An 11,663-nucleotide genomic window follows, 5' to 3' on the forward strand; every position below is an offset into this window, starting at 1 on the left:
TGTGTGTGTTTCATCTGCATCTGTGCATTTTTGCTTGTCTGTAAGTTAAATGCCTCGAGGACTATGTCAGGGCTCCACACAAAGCATACCACACACTTTTCAACTTGCAGCTTTATCTCAACTCTATTTTTGGACCATACTTACAAGATGCCTGTTAAGTCATACAGCTGAAAAGGCAAGGATGCAGAGTGCTGGATCACAGAGACCTAACTCTTTTCCCTTTCCCATTTTCCTTTTTTCTTTCTCCCCAGCGCATAATATTTTCCTGGTCCTGGTTAGCACTCAGTTGGTATAAAGAATGCTAGTTAGACTCTTCTGAGAAGAGATCTGTGGTTTTTTATTTCTTTCCCACTCAGTGTGAAAGAGTCAGCATCCCTTCTATGTTGCACTCTGCATTGTTTCCTGTCATTGTTACCTTTACATTTGCTAAAACCTAGGAATGTCAGGCAGCTCAGACTCTGCACTAGGAACTTCTTGAACACATGCTATGGTAAGTAGTTACCCTGTGTTTATGGTGGGTTGTCCATTTCTTGAGAGCAGAATTTGTGATTCGGTTGCTTTAGATGTCTGTTAGTCATTTGTCTTTGTTCTGTTTGTTTAATGCTAAATGTCCTACCAGAACTTTACAAACAAAAAAAAAGGATCCTGCTCACTCTGAAAGTGTTGTTTGTAAAGCAGAACTTCAGGGGAAGCACTGAAGAGTTTGGGCAGAGGAGGACTTAGTGCACGTTATTTTTGTTTTAACTCTGCCCAGCTGTGATGTTCACTGAATTCCTCTCTTTTGAATGAAAGTGGGACCGTACTGGCATTATTTATTTGAATTGTGGGCTTCCTGGCCTTTTGAAGGGGACAGGGAATGTCTTGCTCTTGTACAGTGTTCCAGACTGCTTTAAGCAATGTACAGGCCAAGATCTTAACCTTGGGGTTGCATGAAATAACACGGGAATAAGCTATAATTTTTACTATTGATCATTGTTGTTCTTTGGAGACAGCATCACTGAAACTTCTTGGCTGAGGTGACACATGGTGTTTACCTCTTAGAACTACCTGTCATTCTCAGGTACAGTGACTCTCAGGATAGTTTAAGAGGACATAGTGACTACAGTCTATTTAACTGCTTCCATTATTATAAAATACTGATACTTAGCCACACCAATGTCCTGGTGTGAGTTTATTCTCTTTATTACTTTATTTCCACTCAGGTTGCTAGTAAAAGAGATAAGGTTTTGTCATCTGTTCTAAAGAGGGGTGGACTGGCTTTCCTTTTAAAACAGCAGCATAAATGTACCATGTTAAATCTTAATCCTCTTTTTAACGGTATTTAGAAAGACAGTAGAAGACAATTTTGACAGCAGAGTTTCACAAACCTTCTTTAATGCTCAGATGTCTCAATTTGACCACGTCTGACCGACTGCAATTACTTCTTGAGGTTAATTTACGAGTATCATTAACTGAACTGGATGAAAATAAGATGATAAATCTGATTTGTGAGAAATTCCATAGTGCAGTAGATGGTTTGAAGAAACAGATGACCTCTGCTGCTTTTACTAATGAATGAACACAGAGTTTTGAAGGTAAGCTGGCAAGAGCAGGTCTGTGGTGTGTGAAAGCAGAAACGAGGGGGTAGCTGGAAGGTAAGCAGTTTCTCAAGCTGGCCTGTTAGGAAGACCTGAAGTTTCTGAACTATTTCAGATCAGTTGAAAGGAGATAAATAGCAAAAAGAGGTGATGAGGTATGTTTGGCATAGACTGAGTAAAAGGGAAATAAAGGGAAGTTGTGAAGGGGAAGCCTGTGTGTGTGTTTAGAGGGGAAACCACTCATAAATAGATTGTGCATGTGATGTTCAGAGCACATGAAAGAGATAAAAGAAGCTTCAAGCAGTAGCTAAAAGCCTTGTCCTGTACATCTTTCCTGTATGCCTTGTCCATCAGCTTTTCTGTTTTCAGTGTTACTACTGAAACATGAGTTTCTGTTTGTTTTCACTATGGTAGAGCTGGCTGGTCAGAATTAGGTATTGCAAATAGCTACTCTAATTGTTTGGTACCTCCCTTCATGGTATAGTGCAAAATTTGAATACTTAGTGAATCAAGTAAAACTTTTGCAGAAGACCTTTAAAACAGGAAGTAACTGATGCCACAGTTTTAATAATAATTGCGCCTTTTATGGCCTTCAAGAAAGATTGTAGCTGACTACAGAAGCTTTATGCAGATGACTTAACTTAGCTTTCTCCTCAGTCCTGTTTTTTCAGAAGGTTTGTTTTCCTGGAATTTTTCTGACAGTTTAACTGTCTCAGTAGCTTCACGGCTCTGATTAACCACTTGAAAAGCATAGTGGCATATTCCATTTGCTAACAAATGACTTTGGTTAAATATTTATGCAATCAGCTACGTTGTTACTAGTGCCTGTTTGGACAGATCCTCTTTTTGCTGTGTCTTGCTGCATAAGTAGGTGATTTCCTGTCGTTTAGCAACATTCACGTCAGTTTGTCCTGCTCTTGGAATTGTAGAACTCTGGAGCTAAGCTGTACTCAGTTCTTGATATCTATAATTTCACTTTCCCAATGCACTGGAGTCATTTGTGGCAAAACTCTGCTGAAAATCCTGAAAAGAAATTGATTACAGGCTTGAGGGTTAGTAAGTGTGTCAGACTTACATATTTGAAGTAAATGATGAAACAAAGCTGTGCCATAAGAACTCAACCACCTTGATCAATGAGGATTGTAAGCACTATCTATTAGACTTAAGAGTTTTGTATCCTAATTAGAAGGAGTATTTTACATTTCAGCCAGGTTTTGCAGTATGATTTGGAAATGCACTTGTGTGGACAGACAAGGAGGACTTCTTGTTTATGATACATATGTTAAAAAAGAATACTTCCTCAGCTACCCTCTTTGGACCTCTTATGACTGAGAGTAAAATCCAGAATTAAAGTGCAAGCTGAAGTTGTCCTAGTTTCACTTGGAATAGAGTTAATTTTATTTCTAGTAGACAGAAATGTAGCTGAATTATTTCAGCAAGCAAATTCAGCTCTAATGTTACAGTGATACTGTAATAAAGTAATATTTTTTGGTTTTGCTCCATTCATTAAATATCCTGCCTACTGCGACAAGTAGTGCTTCTCAGTTGTCTGGCAGAAGTCAAAGGTGCTCAGAAAGCCTGTCGCTTCCTGCTCACAAAAGAGTAGAGCTGTCTTTTTTGTAAAAGGGCTCAACACTGGTGTAATTGAAAGCTCAGCTGGCTCTCGATGTGGGAATTAATACCGGGTACAGACTGAAAAATTGAAAAGATGGTGTAGGTCAACATTTTCCTTTAAAAGTGGAGATAAAAACATTTTGATTTCATCTGTTTCTTAAGTGATGTGTTGATGAAGGTGTACTTTAAATAAGGCAGGGGTACCCACACTATCACAAGCACTGGTTGAAGGAGAGCTGTAGTGGTTCTCGAAGAGATTCTTCTAGATTGTTTGCTGAAATTTAAAATCCATGCAAAAACAACCTATGTCCAAACCACGATCGGTGAAGTCAATCAACACTGAGCAACTCAAGTTTCTGACCTCCATCATAAGTGTGACATGGGAAATAAACATATGTTGTGTAATGGGTAATTGAACATTGTCTTCCTCCTTTTTTCCCCCAGATAATTTCAGACCTTGAGTCTTGGAATGATGAGCTCTCTCAGCAGATGAATGACTTTGACACTGAAGATCTCACAATAGCAGAACAGAGGCTCCAACATCATGCAGACAAAGCCCTGACCATGAATAACTTGACCTTTGATGTCATCCATCAAGGGCAGGATCTGCTGCAATATGTCAATGAAGTGCAGGCATCTGGTAAGATGGCTCCTTCATGCTATTCCAGGCAGTGGCTTTGTAAGAATTATCCAGTTGTCTCTCTATGGAATTTGTGAAAATAATAGAGATGCTGGTTAACCATAAATTGGAGACATGTGGACATTATTTTTTTTTTAATACTTAAATCATTTCATAGCATTCATGAGAATATATTGTTATTATGGCACATAATTTTTATCTAGGAGTTGGCAACACCTGGAGATATTTAGGTTTTGAAGAAAGGGCTTCCACTCAGGAAATCAGTAAAATTAGAGTAAATAGTGGGGGGTTAATTTTACAGTTAATCAGAGCAATGCAATCAAGCAAAAATTTTCAGCTTTGAAGTAATATATCTTTTTTGTTCATTGTGCCCCTTCACTTGATGTTTTTAACCGTATGCAGTCACCTAGGATGAATCTTGGGCTTCTTTAAAAAAAAAAGTTAATATTAAGTAATAATAAAAATTAGTATTTTTGAAGAGTACAAACCCCAATGCTTATTTAAGCAAACACTCAGAAGATCAAGGTGAACTTTGAGAAGGAACTGGAAAAGTAAAATGTGGAAAGGGGCTGTTTGTCTTCAGAAGACTTGCAGGTCATTGATAAGCAGCGGGCTGATTACAGGTGTCGAGCTGCTGTGTGACCGAGATGTAGACATGGCCACCCGAGTGCAGGACCTGCTGGAGTTCCTGCATGAGAAGCAGCAGGAGCTGGACCTGGCCGCTGAGCAGCACCGCAAGCACCTGGAGCAGTGTGTGCAGCTACGACACCTGCAGGCCGAAGTCAAGCAGGTATGCAGGGAATGGGGGGACACACCACCGAGCTGTCGCATGTCTTGGAGGGGTTTGTTCCCATAACAGAATTACTTTCTGTTGTCTGTATCAAATCTTGCATTTGGAGGGAGTAGGGATTTTGAATTGAGCACCTAAGAAACATCATCCTCTGTTAACATTAGGTGTGGTTTTTAATTTGTATCAACTGTCTGTGTTTCTTCTTGGGTACAAGTCATGTATTTGAAGTGTAGAGCAATTTGATCTGATGTTAAATCCATACTTCTTTAACCTGTATGGTGATCAATAAAAATATTCCGTGAGAGGCTCTGCACACTGACCTTTTTGGTATATTGTTTGAAACATCTATAAATAATGATAATATAACATCAGCATGGTTTACTTTCCGGGAGAAGAAGATGAAGTTTTGCTTCTCCTGGCAATAAAGTGGCAAGTTTTTGAGGTCCTTATCATAGAATCGTAGAATAGTTTGGGTTGAAGGAAACCTTAAAAGGGTCATCTAGTCCAACTCCCTTGCAGTGAGCAGGGACATCTTCAACTAGATCAGGTTTCTCAGAACCACATCCAGCTTGGCATTTATCTTACGTGATAAACACCTAAACCTTTGGTGAATTTGAGGTGCTGTGGGCAAAACCACTGAAATAGATGAAAATTTAAAAAACAAACTAACAAAAACTCTACTAGAAAGGTGAGAGTTTTTCATCTTTCTCACACTTGGCAGCATCACAGATGTCTACACAGATGTCTCTTGCATGAATATGGCCCATAATGGCTCCCAGTGCAACTTGTCCCTTTTCTGTTTGTTATGAGCTCCTAAAAAATTCATCGCCCTCATGAGACTGTGAATGAGAACCCCAGATTGCCAAGTGATATAAAAGTCCAGTTTGCATAGAAGAGGTGAATAGAACATTCCCAAAGTACCTCAAGGCAGCAGTTGGTTACTCTGTAATAGCAGAGCCAAAGTTTCTGTATGGCCTTGAATAAAAGGAAGGCAAGGAACTGGTAGTGTCTGCTGTCAGTGCAATCAGGTGTTAATCAAATACACAACCTTCTAGTTCAAGCCTTTGCATGCTCTACTGAACAATCCTGAATCTGTCTTAGCACTCGTTCATCTTCATAAATACAAATTACAAATGACTCCTTTCATGTGAGTAATGGTTGAGATGAAGTTATTGCAGAACAGGATAGTTTCTGTACTCAGTTGCATACTTTCTTGAGGATGAAGGAAAAGAGTGCACATATGCAGAGGAAAGAAGAAATTAAGAGTGTGAATGTCAGCTGAAGCAGTCTTATCCCTTTGCAGTAGATCAGTAGGTTAGGGTGGGATGGGTTAGTGAGAAAAAGAAACTGTTAATTCCCATGATACTGAACTCGTGTTCCATCACAGAACAGAATATACAATTTTGATGATATTTCAAAGACACACTATTGAATAGTTACTTACATTGCATGCTCCCACAATAGATTTCTCTGTGTGTGCAAGTTAAATGTGTCAAGACAGACACACATGGTTAAACATGTGGCTGCAGAACAAATGTTCTGTATTTTGGCAGATACAAGAAGATGATGAACATCATGGATTGTAGAGGAATGTCTGTGTTGCACTTCGTATGTGGTTTGTTGGTGATTCTGTAAGATCTTTTAACTTCTTCAAACCACTACTAGCCCTGACTGAAACTGAAACTCGAATTTAGATTTTTAAGAATGCGCTGAAAAAAATGAGTTCATCATATAATAAAGATATAGATAGTGTACTATTCTAGCCAACTGCCTTTTCATAATAGATTGGGATTTAGGAGAAAAAACAGATTCATTCTATTTTGTATTCCTGTCTCTATCAAGTGAGATTTTTGTGTTGAATTAAATGCTATAATAGGCATGAATTTTCAAACAAAATTACAGGACCATGTAGCTGACAAAACGTTCATTTATTACACTCTTTTTCCATATTTTCATTGTACAGCTTAATCTGCGATACTTCCCTGGCCAGAAGGGCTAAAAATTGAATGGAGCTAAACCCGAATGTCTCATAGGATTTCTTTTTATCCCCTTTGGAATGCTTTAGGGCTGGTATCTCCTAGTTTTGTGATTTCGGTTTCTTTTTCAGAAAACCGCATTTGATTTATTTTAGTTCTTACTAAATAGCACAAAGCACAATCTCCTGTTTCTGCAGCACTGGGGATAAACAGCTCAGCAGGTGTCTTACCTGAGAGTAAATGACATGGTAAACCTCCTCTTCATTCTGTTTTGTTTGTATTTTGTTGCCTGAAGCAGTGTTTCCAGTTCAATTACTGTGATTTTTCTCTCATATTTGTTGTTAATGAACTGGGTGTAAGCACACTTACTGTGTAGATGGGATACCATCTCCGTAGCAAGGATTTTAACAGGATTTCCATTTGAATCTTACCTGCCAAACTGTCCTTACTGCTATTGTATTTTTACACACACATACATAAAACATATAGAGTTTGTAGTCACATGAAAAGGTTAGACTGGAATACTGCAGGAATTTTTCCATAGGGTTCATTGCTCGGATTACTGAATGGAGACCAGCAGACTGTCTGCTGGGTTAGTTTTTTAGTCAAATACTTGCAAGGAGTCTCTGCAGCATTAAGCAGTGAAACTTGGAGCTTAGTGAATTCTTATCAAATAAGAACAGAGGACAGATAAAAACATCCAGAGTTACTTCTCCCCTTACTAATGTATCCGTTCTGCATTTATGGCATTGAAGTTCTGTATATCAAACCTCAGGAGTAGGAGGAAGCAGAAGGGCCAGAAGACAAAGAGAGATTTAAACAAAACCTGCAAAGAATTTGCTTGTCAACTTGATGTGTAATAGGTGCAGAAGGGGCAAAAACAGATAGAAGATTACAGGGGAGGAAAACCTCAGAAGATAGGAGGGAAGAGGATGCTCACTGAAATAAGAAGGGACAGCTGCATGTGGGAAAAACAATGTGGGAAGGAAAATGTGACCTTTTACAGGGAAGGGACATATGAGTAGGTAGAGGCAGAGAAATATTTAGCAGGGGATCTGTTTCATCCAGAACTCCACTTGCATGTTTGCCAGACAAACTTTTTTTTTAATCACGTAAACTGTAGGTGCTAGATTACTTATTGCTTCAGTCACCCCCACATACTCACTTTGTAGAATTGAATGCTTTGCTCTGCTTAGCATGCAGTACCTGCCTAGGTCAGAATCTCTACCAAGCTCAAAACCCAATGCAGTTGGGTTTACTATGCTTGTCAAGCCTTTTCAGTGCAATATTATCTGCTGCCCTGATCATGGTGCATGTTCTTAGATATATACCTATGTATTCATATCTGTACAACAGTGTGCAAATACTTGTACCAAGTACAAGCCTGTACCATCAAGAGTAGCTTGACCTCCTTTATGTTCTCACATACAGATCTTGTAGCTTAGTGCAAACACAGTACAGTACTTGAGCTCTGATTCTCCCAAAATACTACTCCAGAAGAGTATCCTGGCACTCTGTGTTGTGCCATATGGATATGAAAACATAGCTAGGACAGCAGGCTGAGGTAGGTATGTTTCGTGATCACGTTCAGTTAGAGTCAAAAAATCAGTCCAAGAAACTAATCTTAAATCAAGCATTTATCTGTAGAACTACCTACTTGACCCTTTCAAATGTTCCAAACTCTGCTTCATTTCCACAGTTTTTCAGTGCTCTACCTATGCTTTTGTAGCCTGCTGAAGACTGCAAGGGGAAAGATGGGGTATGTGGTCTACCCAGACAGTGTGGTGATGGGAACATGCCAACAAACAGGCAGCAGCCCTGGAAGAAGAACAGACTTGCTATTTACCAGTGCTCGTATTTTCCCCTTGAGTGACATTCAGAAGGCCTGGAACTTGGAACTGAACATCTACTTCCCAAAAGTGGGAAAGGATTAGCCAAGGGAGGATTATAGATCAACTAGTTTAACATAATTCCCAGGAAAAATATTGAAACAAGTAGATTATTAAACCTGAACGGTGACGAGAGGAGAAAAGGTTAACGTAGATTAATTAAGCGTAGGTTCCTATTGATAAATCCTGTTTCTTTCTGAGAAGATAACAGGTCTTCTGGGTAGAGGTGAAAAAGAAAATGACATAGATCTTCTTTCCATTAAAGCTTTTAAAATACTTCAGTCTATCTGGCCCTAGCTTACTCTGAGAATATCATACGAGACTACATTACCATGAATGATAACTTGCTGGAAAACCATACTCAGTAGCAAAAGTGAAGAGACTCACTAGATTGGAAAATGGATTTAAAAATAAATAAATATAATAATCTGTAGAAGTCTGTATTTGGATACTAGTTCATGCATTCAGTAAGAAAATCTACATGTTAGACTGGAGATTTTGATTTTAAATTTGAAGATAAAAGAAGATGGAAAGGGGGCTTGAGTTCACCAGAAGACACTGGATTACAGTTCAGAGTAATCTTGACGTATGGAAGAATTGTGTTGTGAGGATATGAATTTTATTAGTGACAAATACAGATCATGATGTACTGGCAAGAATAATCAGCTGAACAAATATATCACAGGACTAATTACTAGCTGGGCAGCAGTTCTATAGAAAAATTGTACAGATGACAGTGAATAACCTGAATTATGTCCAGCTTTACTCAATATTTGAAAGATTTTGACTGAGGTTATGGTTATCAACTGGAGAGATCTTGCAAGAGAAGTGTGAGAAAAATAAGGCACTTAACTTTGCATGGGAGAGATTGAAGAGGCTGTGGTCAACAAGAGGAACTTGGAGGAGGGAATTGGGTGATGATCTTGATGCCAAGAGGGGGAAATTTTTTCTTTTCTTTTTCTTCCCCCCCTGACTGTGGGCAGGAGAAATTAAATTAGCCAAAATTAAAGCAAGAGGGATTTGAGTGTTAGACATTAAAAAGATTTATGGTGATAAAAATGTCTGGTGAAAGTGTGGGATTGGAGTTTTGAGTAACATACAAGGTGCAGATCTTACACTTGCATGTTCCTGCTGTTGGTAAGGAATGTGCAAGGTGCCTTCCTGAGGCTTCTCACCACCCAGGGATTCTTCTGGTTTGAGTAGAAATGTCAAAAGCAACACATTCTGAAAACCAAAAATCTCTAAGCAGTTAGAAGACACTTAATGATCACGTTTTTCTCAACATTAATATCCAAAACTATCTGCTTACTAAGTTGATGTCCTGAATTTGTATTACTGACACTGGCTCTTAAGCAAATAATGCTTGTAGCTTGTTCCTGTTTTCCAGGTGACAGAACACAGCCTTGTTCAGAGTATAAACTGAAACCACAAGCATGTAGTAGTTGACTGAAAGATATGAGTTGTCAGCTAAGTGAAATTATAGTGAATGTGTTTATTGACTATATTATTCACTGTAAATATATAATCAATAAATTTTTTAGTTATCAACTCTGGTATTGCATATGGTCCTAAATATTTTTGTCCCTAGCAATGATGCTTTTCTTGCTGGTTGGTAGTAGAATTGCATATTTCATGATCATATCTTTTGTTACAGGTTTTGGGCTGGATCCGAAATGGAGAGTCAATGTTAAATGCTGGGCTTATCACTGCTAGCTCCTTGCAGGAGGCAGAACAGTTACAGAGAGAGCATGAGCAGTTTCAACATGCAATAGAGGTAAAAGCACCATTTCAGTGGCTGTAGACAAGAAGTCCTGTATTACAGTTCATGAGCCTCTGTAAATAGCACTGTTGTGTTCGTGCTACGATATTTTTAGTTTAGGAAAAGCTGTTGTAATCATCTTACGGCGAAGAGGTAAAAACACTGGGAAGGTGTCTTGTTCATTTTGGAGCTGCAATTCCAGGTGAACACATCATCTTTGTAAAGCGATAGCTGTTCCAAGCAATTTTATTGAAAATGGTGTTTGGCTTTGTTAGAATACAACATATAATGCTAATTGTTAAAGTTAAGAATAAATGGAAGAGCAGACATCATTTTTGTGTATTTTGATACGGTCCTTTAAGGTTTCAGTGAAATTCGTGTGTGGCTGTTTGTCCATCCTTCTGCCATGACTTCAAGTGAAACTTGCCAGGTTGGTCATCTGTCTGCAAAAAATAAGCAGAGATCTTAAAACTGACTGAAATATAGTATTATTAATTTATATGCACTGTCAAGGGAGTTACAGTGATATTGATTACATATAGCATACAGTTTTTAAGAATGTTACTTTTTGTTGAAAGATTAACTGATCTTATGATTGTCTGAGAAAACTGTTTTCAGAAGTACTTTGTCTTGCAGTAACTCTTTCATGTTCATTTGCTGTTTGGTGAAGTTTTATGCTTCCCATCACTTTTTACAGTTTGCACTATATATACCCTCATTTTGTGAGCTTTGGTAATTCTTCTAAGTATAAAAATCATGAGACCTCTGGGTGTTTCTCAATTTCAGAATAAATGACTTAAGAAGCTTTAAATTCTCTGGGGTTTGGGTCATTCTGTTGTCAGGTGTAATACTTATTATAGTTAGGGGTTCCAGATTTTAGGCAAGTATATGTTTAAACACTGTATGCTTACAACGAATGGAGAATTGTCTTTTTTATTGGCCTGCATGTCTGCATCTTCACTAGTTCACTACTGATGTGTAAAAGACTGCGGTAAAGCTGCGAGAACAGTAATAGCGATCAAGCCAAAATAAGATACATCCTTTTCATCTTCTTTTTCCTAATCTTGAAGGGAAAGAAAATCAACCTGAAATTCATAATTATTACAAAGTATACTGCAATATAGATATGCCATGTGTGGCTTTATGCTAGGCAGTGGCTATTGCTTACAAACTGCTAGTCATTGTTGATTTAATGATAAATCTCTACAGGATTTATTTCCTTTGTATTTGCATAGTGACGTCATGCAGTGACTAATATTAGACATTAGTTTTAGTTGTGTATGTTTATAGAGGTGTCATTGACACAGTGGAAATGTGAGCTGTTGAGGTCTTCAAGAAAATTTGCTGAAGTGTTCCACTGAACTTCTGAATTTTCACCTCTTGTCAGAAAACACATCAAAGTGCCCTGCAGGTTCAGC

The 11,663-nt window shown here is 38.3% G+C and overlaps 1 protein-coding gene across 1 annotated transcript in view; it reads left to right on the plus strand.

Annotated features, from left to right (window-relative positions):
* The window catches only part of LOC104411671 (triple functional domain protein-like), a gene marked incomplete at its 5' end in the record, with an annotated part of 141,820 nt that overhangs the window by 26,610 nt on the left and 103,547 nt on the right, over positions 1-11,663 (plus strand). The window contains 4 exon segments of the mRNA XM_010022152.1: positions 3,636-3,831; positions 4,455-4,621; positions 10,141-10,260; positions 11,633-11,662. Coding sequence (XP_010020454.1) covers positions 3,636-3,831; positions 4,455-4,621; positions 10,141-10,260; positions 11,633-11,662 — 513 coding nt within the window.

This window comes from Nestor notabilis, unplaced genomic scaffold (genome assembly GCF_000696875.1).
Source record: "Nestor notabilis isolate BGI_N333 unplaced genomic scaffold, ASM69687v1 scaffold1509, whole genome shotgun sequence".
Lineage (NCBI taxonomy): Eukaryota > Metazoa > Chordata > Aves > Psittaciformes > Psittacidae > Nestor > Nestor notabilis.